Below are 17,995 nucleotides of genomic sequence, written 5' to 3' on the forward strand. Positions count from 1 at the left end.
GAAGGGGTTAAACATTGTCCCAATACATCATGCTTTCGTTTCAAGAATACATTTTTTTTCCACGTCAACAGGATTGTGATAGTCCTTTTTTGTATGTAGAAAATGAGCAACTATATATTATTCCATTTCTCTTGTCTATGATCAAATATATACCTTTATGTTCTTGTTCAATTGTGGTTAAGTCATTTTAAGTGAACGACCTAAAGCATTATCATGTTTAATGTTTCTTATTCAAATATTTCTTATTTTTTATTGTGTTAATATTGTATGTTTAGCCATCTTGAAAGTATGGGAAAACTGATAAAATCAGATTCATTTGGTTTAATATAAATTTTTTACCATCTCCTTCAGCATTGGTATGCCTTTCACTCTGAAGGGGTTTTCCAGGGGCTTTTTCCATTATATTTTTCTTTATAAGGTTTTCTCTTTCTTATATTAGTCTTAATATTCTCAAGTGCTATAGTTCATAACCTTCCAGTTTTATAAACAATACATAAACACACTTGTGTCATAATCTGTTAAAAACACTTATTTATTCATTAAAAAAAAAAAAAACTTACTCGCTCTCGGGGCGTGTAAAAAAGACACAGTGATTTCTATTGACCCATTTTCTGTCCTTCAATGGAATAAGCTGCTGCAGGAAAACCTGTGTGTCCTGGGATATTTCAAATGTCCCACTTTTAATTGAATCCCACCCTAAAGAGCCTATTCAGTATCAGGCAGCTCACAATAATACCCCTTTCACACTTGCAAAAATATCCCGGGTTTTTGCACATGAACGCGCATCAACCTGGAATTTAGCTCAGTGTGAAAGGGTCTTGAAAGAATATCCCGGGATGAACATCCTGGGATTTCTACCCAGGTCCTGACCTGGGTTGATTCTGGAATCGACCCGGGATGCAGTCAGTGTGAATGGTCCCGTACCCGGGATTGGGTACACGGGACTTTAAAAAAGCTGCTGATTGGAGCTTTCTTGGGCTCACAAATGCTGATGTCATCTTTCAGAGCCCTGGAGTTCATTTCTAATGACATGCATATGTATTTGCAGGGATTTCCCAGGATCAGCATGAATGGGGCTGTCCCGGGTCTATCCCAGGTCTGAGTGCAGTGTGAAAGGGTACATTCCCGGGTAGAGTCACGGGAAGCATCCGGGAACACATTCCCGGGTATGACCTGGCTCTGCGAGTGTGAAAGGGGTATAATTAGCAATCCAACTCTGAGTAGCAGCAATTGATACAAAATTAATAGAGCAAATCAACATTACTCTGATGCGGAGACTGGTTAGAAGATTCTTTGAAAGAGTCTTATTAAATTAACTTATTAACTGGAAACTCAACAGCACTGCCAGATTGTTTAGAAGAGACACCATGGCTCCACCTGGACAAAACACATTTAATACTTTCTGTATGCCGACTCTCAGATAAGCGGTTTTAGTTTTTCTCTAATGTATGAACATTCGCTTATGTCATTATAGATCTGAAATAGTTTTACACTAAGGAGGTATTCATTGTTGGGCCACAACTGTCGGGCTGGTGCAACAGCCGTGACCTTGTCCTATTCTCTGTCTGCTCGACAGAGAATTTGCAGGCGGGATTCACGGTCATGTCTGCCGCAGGGAGCTCGTCAATTCCTGGCCATTCTCGGCAGAATGAGCCCGACTTCTTGTGAATTTGGGCTCGTTCTGCTGTAAAACCAGCAGATGAACGGCGGCCACCAACGATGGTGCGGAAGCGGGCATCACCACTCACCACCTGCCCAACTGGGTGGCTTTTTACCTGAAAGCAGCTCAAACAGTGAAACTGAGTGGCTTTCAGCACAAAATTGCTCCGTGTGTTTGGACCTTTAGTCAAGTAACCCCATTTTACTACAATCAAAATAAGATTGAAAAACTGTACTATATGCATACGTTTAATATAGAGTAATGCTATATAAAGAACTACTTTCACTATATTATACACCAGGTTTGGTAAATTTGACATACTCAGCATAGTTTCACAGCTATCACACATGCTAATGCTAGTTTAAAGTACTTTATGCAGTTCACTCAATAGCTTTACCTATAAAAAATACTAGATGTTTTTATGCCTACAAGATGGCTAAGTAATAACTCGTCTATATATATTTTTATACATTTCACCTCTATTTTCACTGCATACAATGTAGAAATTATTCTCAGTTTTGTCACTGCTGTTCAGCAGAGACAAGTCAATAAGCTTTAGGCATTAACATTATATTCAACTGCTTCAGTACTTTAGCAAATCAATACAGATTTGTGCTAAACATTCAAAAATCCACTGCTGAGCAAAACACTAAAAAAGGACCAATCAAAGTAATTTACAGTTCAACTGACCTTTCTGCTTTTCTCTATTTTCTTTGATTCCTCTGTGCATTTATTTCTTTGTTCATTAAACATTTCAGACGGTCCATCTCTTGCATCAGAAGCTGATGTTTTACTATTGGCATCTAAAAATCAATTAAATGAAACATCTTATTAGTGTTCAAGAAGTAAAAACCTTAAAGTGTTCTTAAGAGCTCATACGATTTATAATGGATTTATGAACAGGACAGAAGACCTTAAGTATAAACAAAGTGAGTAGCTAATGGGTAATGACACTAATAACATGTAGAAATGTAATCATCTCTACCAGTTTTCATGACCAAGAATAACGTACTTTCAGAAAAAGATGCATAGAAACCTAAAACTCAGAACTGAAAGACTCAGACACACTCCAACAGGGGAAATAGCACCAGCCATCTATTCAATGCTGTCGTTTCCTACTAGGGTGGTCAATCCCGGGATCAGCGAGATCCTGGGATTTGGCCCCCAAAACACCGGGATTTCAATCCCAGGACTGGTAGTTCCAATCCCAGGATTTCGGGATTAGACTGCGCATGCACCGCTCAGATGCTGCCCGGCTTCCCCTGTACCTGGCAGTGCGGCAATGCGCAGTGTGACGAGGTCATAGGTCACCCTGCTCAGGCCACACAGCCTAAGCCGCCTTGACCTACACTGTCCTAGCCGGCTTCCGGAAACCCCGATACCCACCCAGCTCCCGGAAAACTCGCTTAGTACCCATCCAGCTCCCAAAGAAATCTCTCACCCACTCCGCTCCCTACTCCTGATGACCAGGCCCACCCGCCCAGCTCCCGGCAACATCACCATGCCCAGCCACCCACTGTGCTCCTGATGCACCTACCATGCCCTGTAAGTAAACATGCGGGCATTTTTTTGTTTTTAGGGAAGCCAATCATGGGTTCCCGGGAATGAGCATTTTTTCAATCCCGGTATTGAAAAAAAATGCCCCGGATTGGGCTTCCGTATTTCCAACCTTATTGAAGGTGGATCTCGACAAAACAGATACAACTTTAAAACCAGTCTGATCTAATTTGTCGAAAACGGCCGTAGATTGTCGAATTCACAGCCGTTTCTCGACAATCCACAACAGTTTTCAAGGTCATGCCCCCTTTTCACCACTCAACAGGCGGAACATTGAATTTTGCCTGTTGAGAAACTGTTGAGCTGGGTGTAAACGGGTAAGGATTCAGACAGTCAGAAACCAAGATTGAATACCCCCCTTAATAGGGAAAAATAAAAAAGCATTAAGAAGGCAGGAAAGAACTTTATCCATGTAGATTTCCCTGACAAAATCCTCAACCATGCTCCTTACTTCTATACAGTAATCGTCTTTGCACAAATATAGCAAGTTCATAACCAGGCAACAATAAAAGTGATGCTTAATGTTGTGTACCTCTGCACTCCCCATGAGAAAATGCATCTTGGCAAAACAAAATAAAGAAGCATAGAAAAAAAAGTTGTATTGATCTAGATTAAAACTAGCAATAGAAAAGATGTATCCGAGTCTTGATTAAAAGCCTCAGGATGCAAAGCCCATTACACAATCTCCTACTGTGCAGTACATCTCTGCATGCCTACATTTGCGATGCTGCTTCACTACTCTGGCTTTTAATATGAATCAATACAGTCTTTGTACACCCTCTACTTCTTTGTGCTAAAAAGTCTCATCTATTGCTGAGTGCATGGCTATAGTACTATAAAATAAAGGAAAGACAAGACTAAAATAAACCACACAGCAACAGCTTTCTACATTATATTTTTAAATTCAACACAACATTTTTTAGTAATCGTTGGGTACAAAGCTATACACGCCATAAAATCATGGCACAAATATACAGGAACATACTTAAGACTGATAATGGATCATAATGGAACTTGTTTTTAAATAAATACAAATACAGCCCTGTATGGCCTTGGTACCTAATGTTTAAGGACACTTTATAATTATTTCAAATGGCTTATCTAGTTCCTTGTAAGAAGAACAGGCCTTTGCTGTATATAGGACTAACTGCCTTTAGGATCAGGATCATATGTTTCAGTGGGTTATCCTGGATAAACACTAGGATGAAGTGTGTGCCTAGCAATGGTGAAATATGATTTTATGATACATTGCACTGCCATACACAATGCATAAAGTTTACACCGAAATGAGGTTTCATTACCCACTGCATTTAAAATGCATGTCACAACAGTTCCCTGGGTCATCCAATTGGAAATAATCCGCGAAAGCACATGATCACTAATACATACTGAGTGATATGGCGGACACATCATTCCGATCCACATTGGAACGATATATCCTCCAATTAATTGCCTACTGTGTAGTCGTTCATAGGGGACTTACACATGGGGCGATTTTTGGGCTATTTTCTAAGCGATCTGTCTAGAATTTAAATGCAAATCTCTCCATGTGTATACCCCATAGCGATGGTTATCACCCGCTCAGAACTTTCGTGCATGCAGGCAAAATCTAGTTAGATCACCTACAAAGTGCATACAAAACATTGAGTTAGCACAGATCGCATCGCATACATCACATTGTGTGTATAGGGCGATCTGGACACTAGAAGTTCAAGGGAAATCACCTACCCTAGATTGCTTAGCAGTAAAAAAAGATAGCATACATCTCAATGCGTGTATGCACCATTAGTCTGACCCATTCCTGTTAGTGTTCATAAGTTATTTACGCCTCTAAATAAAGAGTTTAAAATAATAGGATGAACAAGGAAAATGTTACCAGCATATAGAAAACATCCTTTTATTATATAGCTTATTTATATGTATATTCCGAATATATTCCACAGTGCTGCAAAATTAGTGGAAAATAATAATTACAATAAAACAAACGGGTACTGCTGCATAGAGCTTACAGTCCAAAGGAGAGAAAGTAGAGTTAGATGTGCTAGCGGAACGCATTCTCCCGAACTTTTCATACCCCCACTATCCACGTCGGCGTGGAGTTGATTTAGTGTGGCGAGCTCAGCAAGCCACCGAGCCCGAAGCGTGGCGAGTGCAGCGAGCACTGCGAGGGGACGCAGATTACTTTACATGTATTCTGCATCTGTTCGCCACACTATATAAAATCAACTCCACGCCGACGTGGGTAGTGGAAGCATGAAAGGGTCAGAAGGACGCATTCCGCCGCCGCTTGCCATGCTTCGGGGTGGCGTGGATAGTAGGGGGGTGCCTAAAACCTCATTGTTTGACATACAAGTGTATAGCAAATGTAATGGCATCGCACCCTATCATATCGCATGCAATTTTGCGGGAGGTGCGATGCGATCCGCCGGGGCCAAGACAGCAGTGAATAAATTACATCGGAAAATCGCATCGCACGGCACTAAAACTGCCCATGCGATGCAATTTCCCTACGCTAGCGTACGTATGCTAATTGGGCACCCTGCTTATATACAAGTACCAATTCATTTTGTATGATAATTTTTTTTTTACCACTCCACGGTAGCCCCGATATCTGGGTTAAACTTTTGTCAGCAGAGGAAAAACTCTGGAAGACTCCATGACATCCATGGAGATGTACGTACCGAGACAACTTTATTGAAAAAAAAGATGAGAGCCTCAAAATAGAAAAAAAGAACAAACACCGATCTAACCATACACATAGGAGATTTGGAGCCAGATGACGTGACACTCAAAGCTGTCGCTCACGTAACTCACAATTTTATGAGCAGCTACAAAATACGAAAATTTGTAGAAATCCCCCCCCCCCCCCCCCCCCCCAAGGTGGCACAGGAAACATAGTGTATGGACAAAGATGATTTTGAGAAAGGGACAGACTATATTAAAAATACTGCAGAAATTTTATGGGTGTACCTGGACAATGGCTAAAAGTGAACGCATGTTATAGGACTTAAAAGTCGTGACCATAAGAGTGGCTGTGTTCACAGACACATTCATAGGGAGCCTTGGGGGTGCCAATGGCGTGAGTGTGGTTGTGTTGTATAAAAAGCATTAGAGCATGCAAAACAGAAAGTGGGAGCCTCAGTTTTTGCGCCTAGATATGAATGGCAATACACAAGGGAAAGGGACAACACAAATATTTGTATATATTCATAGCAGAGACTACAGCATTGCAGCTGCTTCCTTCTAAAGGTCTTATTCATTGGCTCCATGATGAATTTCTGATGACACCTGAGTATAGTTTTGGTTGACATTAAACTTGGAAATCACTTTATACAAAATTTAAATGTGTACATTTTGTATAAAAAAAATAATTTGTAAATATCTTTCCTATACTTTAATATAGTTTTGAAGACTTACGCTCTTACTGGAGTAACTTTATTTATATTTAAGATTTTTTTGCGAATAATGCCCACTCAATGTCCATACTGCCAAGAGTTTATTTGACTTTAAGTGCAAGACTCTGATATAGATGATCCAACCAAAGAATTTATCTGGAGAGATATACCAAGTAATAAGGTAATACGTTCTACAGCAGTGCTTCTCCTGTACTTCTTCTCCCGATTGGTCATGGTGGCCATGCTTTCAGGACAATTCCAGCAGTGATTAAGGTGTTGGTGTAGTGCCACTTTCTGCTCAAACCAGTGGCTGGCCTTTGTTATATTCTGTGTGTACTGCCTGCCATTGTCCATAGATTATCTTGTGTCACTATCATTATAAAATAAGTACACAGATGTTCAGAGGGCACCACAAGTCTCAGCTAAATTTAATATAATTTAATATAAGATAAGACTGATTGGGATAGTATGTAGTTGCTTTGTGGGTCTATACTTTATAAGAATATAGATGCAATCTATGTAAAACACCATATAATGGCAAATTATCTTTCCTCTTATCTGTGATGTTTATGGATTGAGACCTGTGAGCAAGTGCATACACAATGTCGCACATGACACAGCCAATGGTGGGAGGCGGAATGACGGTCATGCTGCAGCATGGCAGTCATTGAGGATGTACTCCCTCACCCAAACATGCTTGGAGGAAGTAGGGGGTCAGTAGCAAGCATAGTTAACGATACCCAGCGTACACATTGGACGATATTGTTCACAATATGGTTCAGAAAGCCCTTGCTGAACGATATTGTGATCAATATCATCTAGTGTGTATGGGCCTTTAGTGCCTGCTCAGCTACTCCATCAGCAGCGAGGAACCTATTTTAGATTAGCATGGTAGTTTCCTGTATAAATATATGTATCATTTGGTGGATGGATAAATATGAAGACGTAAGTCTTGTGGCTTGTAGTGTTTACCAATATTTGCAGCTGTACACTACTGGTCATATGTTTAGAGCGCCATGATTTTTCAAGGTGTTTATAGAAATTTCCTCAGTTTAATCTCTCAGTCTACAAAGGAAAAATGAAGCCAGATCCCTCACCCTGAGGGCAAGCAGGGGCACTATCACACCAGCTGTTTTACCAGCAGCTACTAAAAAACAGGGTAGTTGGGCCTGTAGTACTAACCCCCCCAAAAAAATAAAATTGTAAAGCAGTGATAAAAATATAAAATCACTATAAAACGTAACTACTAAAAATAAAATAAACTACTGGATTGACTTCACTAAATTTTTTAATTGTATAGGGTTATTAATACTAAATGGGTATAAAACATAAAATTCATGAATAAACTCATCTAGTGGATGTAAACAACAAATACCCCTTAAAGGAAGGTCTGTTTCTATAATGCCTTCAGAAGATCACTCTATAAAACAAAGACAGGTAAGTATGGGAGAGCTAGATACCAGCGCCAATGTGTGGAAGGGGTTTTGAGGACTTCCTGTGCCTCAGATGCTGTGGTGTAGAAAACTGGTTGGTTGATGAAATCACATACCAGTCCACTGAGCATTTCTCATACAAAAATATTCACCATTTGGGAGTATTAAAAGGAAGGATTACACAGTGGTGTTTTAAAAAGCAAGATACATTTCACAGGAGATGTTTGCTTGGTTAACATGAGTGTAGAATTGAGCTATACATTTTTAATGAGGGCAATCTGTATTCCTTCAGCAATGTTAATGTCTGGTTATAGCCCTGTAACCAAGTTAAGAAATGAATGCATATAATTCCTACATGCAATCTTTATAAAAGGCCCTCACTCCTGCCAAGCTTTGCATGACCGACGTTTAATTCTCATCTCTCTGTTGGCACTTCAAAGGGTCTAATTTTGTTTGGCTGTTCATGAAGTTTTACCCATGTATATCAGTCTGTATATCAGGTACTGTATACTGGTTTGCATATCAGCAATGATATGCAAATCAGTCCTGTGCTAGAAACACCACAGCAGACAGCAACACCCCAGGCAGGGAAGAGGAACTACATGGGTTTTCAAAGATAGCAGGTGCTACAATGAACACTACTGTATATACACAACCACACCAGCGGGTATGTTTATACCTGTATAACAACTGTAAAAAAACTAAGACAAACTAAGAAGATAATCTGCCTAGCATCTGAAAACAAATGTAATGGTTACTTTTTAGTAACACAATATATTAGTCCAATAGCAACAGAGAAAATAGTTCTTGTTCTTGTTGGTGTTAATTAGCAGTGATTCCCAGTCAGATATAAACAGCAATTGGCAAAGCTGTATTCAGAACTATACAAGCTGGTCTGTTCAACTGTTTACACTTGCAGGTCCTCACAAAACACGCTGGAGAGGGCTGCAGTATAAGAACCTACCAAGCATTTCATAGAAGGCTATGTAAATAGGCATGTACCAACAGCCTGGAAGTGGAAGTGCTCATTTGTGTTGGTCTGCAAATGAAAATGGGGTAGTAAAGTGCTTATGAATTTTACTATTACTCATTCAGCAGCTGTGTGTTGACTACCTGGCCAGGAAAAAAACAGGATACTACTTTGGACTAACTATGACTCTGCTGGGTCATTCCATTAACTATTGAAATTTGTACGGATTTTCTTTTTCACAACAACCCTTTTAACCCCTTCCCGACATATGACGTAAATGTACGTCATATGCCGGTTGCGGGGGAATCAAGCCAGCTCACGGAGTGAGCTGGCTTGAAAGAGAGCAGGTAATGGCTGTATATTACAGCCAGGTACCTGCTCTCACGGCCACGAGCGGCGAGTTCGCCGATCGTGGCCGTTTAACCCTTTAAGCACCGCGGGCAAAGCGCCCGCAGTGCTTAAATAGCTGATCGGAGGGGGGGCGCCCCCCTCCGGCGCCGATCGGGGCCCCCGCGGCGAGATCGGAGGGTGCCGATCCGTTGCCATGGCAGCTAGGGGTCTAATGTAGACCCCTGTGCTGGCCATGTCAGCATTCCTATTACATCCTGCCTGAGGCAGGATGTAATAGGAAGTGCTGAAAATCACTATGTTCAGCCATAGAGCTCTATGGCTGAACCTAGTACAGGCGATCGCGCCCCCTAGTGGTCAAGTACACTAGGGGGCCTTGTAGTAAAAGTAAAAAAAAATAAAAAAAAAAATAAGTTTAAAAATAAAAAAAAAATAAAAAAATATTAAAAGTTCAAATCACCCCCCTTTCCCCATTTCACAAATAAAAATAAATAAAAAATAAAAAAATAAACATATTTGGTATCGCCGCGTTCCTAAAAGTCAGATCTATTAAAATATAACATTAGTTATCCCGCACGGTTAAAGGCGTAAACGGAAAATAATTCCCAATGCCAAAACTAAGTTTTTTGGTCGCATCGCCTACCCAAAAAAAAATAACTAAAAGAGATCAGAAAGTCGCCCATATTCCATAATGGTATTAATTAAAAAGTACACTTCAGCCCGCAAAAAATGAGCCCTCACCCAGGTCCGTAGGTGGAAAAATAAAAAAGTTATAAGCCGCAGAACATGGCGACGCGACGCAAATTAGAAAAACCGTAAAATTTTCTATTTTTTTTTTTAGTGGTAAACCGTAACGAAAACTATATAAGTTTGGTATCACCAGAATCGTAACGACCCATAGAATAAAGATAACCCATCATTTTAAACGAACTATGAACTCCAAAAACCGTAACCAGCGCAAAATTGTGGAATTGCGTTTTTTTTCCTTTTTACCCCACATTGAATTATTTCCTGATTCCCCAGAATATTATACGGTATAGTAAATGGTACCATTAAAAAGTACAACTTGTCCCGCAAAAAAAAAGCCCTCATGTGTCTATATAGCCGGAAAATTAAAAAAGTTACGCTTATTTGAACGCGAGGAAAAAAAAAAAAAAGTTAACAAAAAAGGCCTCGTCGGGAAGGGGTTAAATTTTTAAATTATTATAGTACAACAATGTGAGTTTTCACTCCAAGAGGGTTTTTTTTTTTTTTAGCTAGTAGTGTCATTGTTGCTATGGCAACAATCTTGCTTCGGATGGAGGAGACTTTGAAAACACCAGAACACAAAGAAAATTTTCTAATTAAAAAAAAAAACAAAAAAAAACCATGCAGGTCATTCATTTGTAAATCACAATCCGGAAATCATTTTTAGTAAACAATACTATACATATTCAGTTCTGGCATTCCTAATGAGCATAACCTCAACTGTGTAACGTGAGTTACCTAAAAAGTTTATCTTTCCACACTATTGGAAAAAAATTAATGATTTCATATTTCCTAACGTTAGACCATATTTAGTCAAAAACCACTAAACATTTTTTTGGTAATGCAGTAGCATTACCAAATAAATGAATAAACATATGTATAATGTGAGTTACCATCTTGGTAACTCACGTGTGTTGAGGTCAATAGATTTAATGGTGTATGTTTTATATTCTCTGGACTCTGTAATTTATCTTAATGTTGTAATGTCGGTTTCCATAGGTCTATCTTTATTTTGTAGCATCTTCCAAATTAATATCTTTGTGTTTCAGATGCCAATTAGTGGAATGCATTTGCAGCATAGGCCGCCAATTTCTCATGTAAAGCTAAATAAAACAAATGCAAGCAAAAGCTTACAAAAAGCAAAACTTGCATCGCAACCAAACATAGCAATTATACAAGTAGATTTTTCAGAGAATTACACATGCGTGGAACGCATACCCGGAAGTATGCGTTAAAAGTGCGCACTGCCCCAGCAGATAGGACGGTGCTTTAAGCACCGAAAAGCCACACAGTATTTAAAGGTGAGCGCACTGTTGGTATTATATGCATAAGTGTAGGCTAGAGAGATGACGGTATGTAATAGCACTGTTATGTGATATATTGAATGTGGCCAATGGCGGCCATTGCTGTACAGGTGTACCAAGGTGAGGCGATCAGGGAGGTATTTAAGGGCTGCAATTTACATGTGTCAGTATTACTCTGCCTGCCTGTGTATACATGTGAGCTGTCTTGACAAAGGCCCCTAGAGGGTCGAAACGTCGACAATCCTTTAATACAAATAAACAAGAGCTGACTGACTGCAATGGTGAGTGCCCTGGCTTTTTATTAAGCACTTGTGGATATTTTTGGTCGTCCGGACAGGATTACTTTAGAGGTGTACCCCAGTATATCCAACTCTCCGGGATGTGAGTGCGGGATTCTCTGCATATATATAATAATCAGATGCTATGAAACATTTGGATATACATATGTAGAAAAAAAATGTATTGACATTTTTTTGCCACATCTCATGGAAAGTGAGCAGTTGATGGGATTGGTGGAGCAGTAAAAAGACAGGTGTGGGCAAATGTGAAAAATAGGAAGCACATTGTACAATGTGCTTCAGACTTTGTTAAAGCTGTCGATGAATTCTCAAAGTTCAAAGTTATTTTAATAAACCAATATGAGATAGCTGACATCAACAACCAACTTGATTTTTAATCCATTACTACAAATACCAAACCATTAGAGAGAATAAAGCAACTACACTACCTAAAAGTGGAAGACAATTAAATTACTGGCTTTTTAACAACTGTAAAAGCTGAAATTTTTTCTTCAGTCCTATGCCCCTGCCTTCATAGAAACTGATGAATTTGCACCATAGCTAGATGACTGGGTGGAAGTACTACTTCTGGTAGGGCCGGTGATGTTTACAGGCATGTGGAGCTCCCGCCATCCCTGGACCCCAGAGAAGCAGTTAAGGGGCGCATACATTGCGTAGCCAGAAAGAGTGGCAAGAAGAGGATGGAGGTGAGGATGGCAGATGGAGGAGGGAAGCAGACGTCACCCACCACGGCATTCCCCGGTGTGGCAGCACCCTGGCCCGGAGATGAGGACAGTGGAAGGAGGAGGGAACCAGACAGGCCCTGGTGCTAAAGCCCCCCGGACGAGACAGGTGCAGAAGCCCCCTGGCCTGGAGACAGGTGGCAATACAAATGGCCATGACAACCCAGCATCGACCCTCAGTGGAAGGATGCGTCCTCTCCCCATCGGCCCAGAAGACACCAGGGTGCAGTAGGATCATCAGCCATGCAAAACACCCAGCATGCCCTGTTTGTTGTACAGAGGAAGGCCCCGAACGAGATCCAAGGAAGTCCTCCCCCAATCCCTATGGATACAAAAGGAGGAGGTGAAGTTCCTATATAAATGGTGGTCCTCAGCCAAGTGAGGGCCCAAACTCCAACTCCTGGCCCCAGCCTCACTCTGACTATTGCCCCCCTCTCCCGGCATGCTCGCTCTCCCTGCAGCTGCAGCCACATTCCCTGACACACTGCCCGCCCTCCCCACACAGCCCTAGGTTCCATCTTGTGGTTCGCAGTAGGGAGATGGTATGTTAAGCCCTTCTACTGCTGCCCATGAGCAGTATTAGTGTTCATTCTAGCACCTGCTATCTTTGAAAACCCATTCAGTTCCTCTTCCCTGCCTGGGGTGTCACTGTCTGGTGTAGTGCTTCTAGCACAGTGTGATCTGTATATCAGCACTGATATGCAAACCAGACCTGCGCTAGAAACAGCAAAGCAGACAGCAACACCCCAGGCAGGGATAGCGGGTTCTAGAATTAACACTAAGTATGATCAAGATGGCACAGCTAATGGCTGCCTAGGAAATGTGCCACTCAGCCATGTGTAACCCCGTGCCTCCCCTGTCTCATACACTGCATAGCAACATATAATTGTAGTGTATCTGCTTAATTGTTACCTACCTGGCTGCTGCAACGACCAAGTGGCACCACGGACGGCTGCCTAGGCGATGTGCAGCTCAGCGAATATATGTTCCCTGTTTGATATCTCTACTGTCTCTGCTTATACTGTTACCTATCTGGCTGTTGCAATGTTGTAGTGGCACTGCTGATGGCTGCCTAGGCGCTATGCAGCTCGGCAGGTATGTGTTCTCTATGTGATAACTGTACTGTCTCTGATTATATGGTTACCTACCTGGCTGTTGCAGCAACCAGTTGCGCCACTGATGGCTGCGTAGGAGATGTGCTGCTCAACGAATATATCTTCCCTGCGTCTATTCCCCAGGGTACATCGAGCGTATACCTGTATGTGTTATGTATATCTATTCTGTCACTGTTTAACTGTTACCTAACCAGTTGTTGTACAGCAATCCAAATCGAATTCCTAGTGTACGCAAGTATACCTGACCAATAAAATGTTCTGATGGGAATGTATTTCCAGGTATTGTTATTAATATAGGAAAAGGGGGATATCATGTTAACGTCATGACAAGAGATGGGAAATACTGGAAAATCTTTTTTTTTTTTTTTTTTGCTGCAGATTTGGTTTTTAATTTTTTGATTTTTTTTTTATATTCCATGCCTTGGAAACATCATCAGTCATATTATTCATTTAGTTACAAAAAACATGCTACATAGAAGGGCAGAGATTTCATAATTGCAAATGTAAAAAAACATGGAAAAACCATGTAACGTGACTTACCAGTAGAAATTTTTCGTGAAAACTACTGGAAGGTTTAAAAATATGTTATGCTACATTTGGAGTGTGCCTTAATGTTAATTATAATACAAAATAAAAATATTATTTAATTTGACTTTTTCTGTAACATCCAAATGAACATACACTTCAGAGTCAATTTGTAATGTGAGATACCATGGAATGACCCTGCTCTTAGAATATGCATGCAAATTATAAATCCAAATATTGCTCATTTCTGATCGGGAAGCACTACTAATTAACACTTACAAGAACAAAAAACATTTTCTTTGCTGCGGATATACAGTAGGACTAATATTGTATCACTAACAAAGCAACCATTAAATTTATTTTCAGAAGCTTGGCAGATTAGTAACTGTATGTCTTCTAGTATTTTACTATTGTTTTATAAACATACTGGCCAGTGTGATTAGAATTGTGTTATTAAAAATACTTGCTTTTTCACCAAGCACATTTTTTTTTTTTTGAGTTGAGTATCCAGAGTTGAAAGCGGCTGCTTACATGGTTTTGAACATTTAAAAAAACAAATATCATCATCTTCTTGTAACTACTGGCACCGTAGCCATCTTCCTCTTTCTGACTATATGCCCTTACCGATTTGGTTCAATAGCAAAATTTATGAAACAATAATATAGGACGACAGGGACAAAGCCAATGGATAACTTTAGTGTTTTTCATAAATGCATTACTCTTTATTATATTAAAAGATCCACACAAAAACAAACGTAGGTATGAAAATAAAATGTCACAGTTTGGATAAATGCAAATACACAACTTTAACTCTTTAAATTAAACTTTCATTTAATAAAAGCTCTTTCAACATATACAGTATTTTAATGATTGCTAAGTATACAAATTTATTCCAAATATAGTAAATAGTTTAATCCTTAATGGTCAAATTACTACTTCCTTTGCTTAACATTCTGTTAAATACCAAGCTTGCTGGTTCCCAGCACCAACAATTTTCTTTTTTACCCATCAAGGTAAATCCGGTAATGTTGAGATACAGCAATACATCACAGAATATAGGCCTTATTTCCATGTTGGTACTAAAGGCCCCCATGCACTAGTGAGATTAGGTTAGATTTGACTTGGTTCTGATGGAACAGGTTGATAAATCGGACCAAATCTCAGGTGTTTGACATCCCGTCCAACCAAATGCATACGCGATTTATCACATGCAAAAATAGCACATGAAGTGCCTAATTATATTTGACATCTCCCAGGGAGCTGCAGGGGAAATTAGGTCCAACTTGTCCTTCGGTCAATTTGGCCTAAAGTATGGGGGCATTAAGTTGCATTGATATTGTGATCTTCAACTACAGTACATAGTCCGAGTCTTGTGAACTATATTTTCAGGGAAATTAACATTAACCCCTTCAGAGGTGTTTATTTTTTTTAGGAAGTGCACCCCACTGGCAAGTTTTTCTTTTGGGAGTGCTCCCTTAAAGGAAAAAAAAAACCCACCACTGTCTCTCGCAGGGCCGGACATCAGCTGCTGCCCGGCCACGCTGCACACAGCCGGGAGGAAGGACAGCGCTGTCCGGCACTAAGACACAGACAGTGGCAATCCCGAGAATTTTCCAAGTTTGCCAAACTGGGCACTTTAGCATAGCCCGGAAAATTCTCGGTAGTGCCAGTGATGTGGTTAATCACATGAATTTTAAGATTTTTATCTGCCAGACCACAAATAGAATGGTACTTATGTAATATCTGGGCTCCCATTTTTCTTATGAGACCACATCCCCTCGCCACGCTTTGGGCACGGTGGCTCGCCACACTATATAAAATCAACTCCATGCGTAGTTGGATAGTAGGGGTATGAAAAAATGGGGTCTATTTAACATGGGAGCCTAGATAATACAGAAGTACCAATAGAATTTAGGAATCTGTGCATCTACAGTCAATAAACAGAATCCAATTCTGCAGGCAGCGTTCCTGAGTTAACTTTCAATAGAATATACAATAATAGCATTTCTTGTTGACAGTATAGCAGAGAGTTAAAGACAAGGAATAACGAGAGTCTCCACAGCAGGCATTCCCAACCACGGTCCTCAAGGCACACCAACAGTGCAGTTTTTAGTGATATCCAGGCTTCAGCACAGATTATTTAATCAGAATCCCTCAGATACGAATTAAGTCACCTGTGCTCAAGCCTGGATATCTACAAAACCTGCACTGTTGGCGTGCCTTGAGGACCGTGGTTAGGAATGCCTGGTCTACATAGATGGACTGTAGATCTTTAGCTATCACTGTGTATACGTCCTCTAGAATCCGGTGTTATGAAGTTTACACATACTAGTCACAATAACACCCCTCCCACACACACACACACACACACACACACACAGCTTTGCTCTGAAAATACCACCTCATACGTTGATTTTGCTTTAGCAGCGCACAGCCAGCTTGACAAAATGTTATTGAGTATTGCGTAAACAAATCTTAAGTCTTTATTTAGTTATTGGTACAACAATGGAACAGACAACTGACACAGATGAACTAAAGTTTTGGAGAGTGACGTGGAGAGGAAAATAATATACCAATCCGCTCCTGCCTGTAACATGGCAGTTAAGGGCTGACTTAATCTTTCTCTCTCCACCTTATCACTTTTAGAGGTTGATTCAATGGAGCACAGTCATGAGCATCGGGAAGGAGCTCCTGGAGCTATTCAAATCAGTGTGCGGCTGTGCCTGACAGAAGGATATCTCCATAAAGCTCTCTTGGGCTGGAAATCAAAAATCCAACAAATCAAGGTGTTCAATGCTGTTTGGTGCTCTATTGCAGCGCAAGCATCACACTGTGGGTGAGAAGTACTAACCCTTGAAAAGTGATAGAATGGAGAGTGATAAACCCCCAACCAATCAGCTGCTAACTGCCATTTTGCAAACCCAACCTGTAACATGGTAGCTAGGAGCCAATAGGCTGGTGGCTTATCGCTCTTCATTTTATCACTTTTCAAGCTTAGTACATCTGTCCCTGTGGCAGTTAAGTCACAAGTTCCAGCATTCTTAGCCACAACAATGTGCAGAATTGAAGCGCTCAGAAACCTCCTACCCAGTACTATTTAACTGGCATTGCATCAACCCCTTAAGGTCTTTCCACAAGGGCCGATCTGATCAAATTGATATTGGCAGCTGGCAGAACCAGGCAAAGTGTCGGCATTGGCATGAAGGGACGGCACAGTGTGGGCCATGCTGCATTGAGCAGCATGGCCCTCATTCCAAAATAGTAGAAATAGACTGCTGCACAGCCGAGTGATACAGAGCACTGTGCGATTTGCACTATATAGTCAAAATTGATAGCGCAAATCGCACCGTGTTTACAAAGCATCAGACTCCCCCTAAAAAAGCAATGGCATAGCTAAAACTTCTGAACAATTGACTACACATGTAGGTTTCATTGATAATTGCATTTTTTATGGTAGTCATCAAACATTAATTAAAGCAATTAAATTTGCTGCTTCACTTAAGCCTGGCTTACAGAGATGTCAGATTATATTAACCTTATAATGCGGTTTATGATATAAATATGGTATTTAGAACAAAATAGCACAGCATTAAATTTATTCAAATTCAATTTATAGGTTTAACGGTGTCATCAAACAAGATGAATGTAAATTCTAGAAAAAAAAAGTATGCTCTATACCACTGCACATCCTATGAGCAAAACATCACTGAATACCAGACACTTCTCTTTGCACAAAGCAACACACCGATCCTCAATACTATAAGAATGAACAAATCTGAATAAACCGGATTTTGTTTTTGGTAGAAGCTCTGATGAATATAGGACACAGAAAAGATAAATAGCTCAACATTGAATGTTCAGCTATACCCGGTCTCAATATTGAGTAATGTTCTAGACCAGTGATGGCTAACCTTGACACT

At 40.3% G+C, this 17,995-nt stretch overlaps 1 protein-coding gene across 3 annotated transcripts in view; it reads right to left on the reverse strand.

Annotated features, from left to right (window-relative positions):
* Positions 1–17,995, reverse strand: part of MCPH1 (microcephalin 1) — a 352,972-nt gene that overhangs the window by 290,273 nt on the left and 44,704 nt on the right. For all 3 annotated transcript variants that reach the window (XR_014471760.1, XM_083177354.1, XM_083177355.1), the window contains exon 9: positions 2,351–2,463. Coding sequence is in view for 2 of the 3 variants with exons in the window: in XM_083177354.1 (XP_083033480.1) it covers positions 2,351–2,463 (113 nt within the window). In the remaining variant the exon portion in view is untranslated. The remainder of the gene's footprint in view (positions 1–2,350; positions 2,464–17,995) is intronic.

Source organism: Crinia signifera, chromosome 3, assembly GCF_055691185.1.
Source record: "Crinia signifera chromosome 3, ASM5569118v1, whole genome shotgun sequence".
Classification (NCBI taxonomy): Eukaryota; Metazoa; Chordata; class Amphibia; order Anura; family Myobatrachidae; genus Crinia; species Crinia signifera.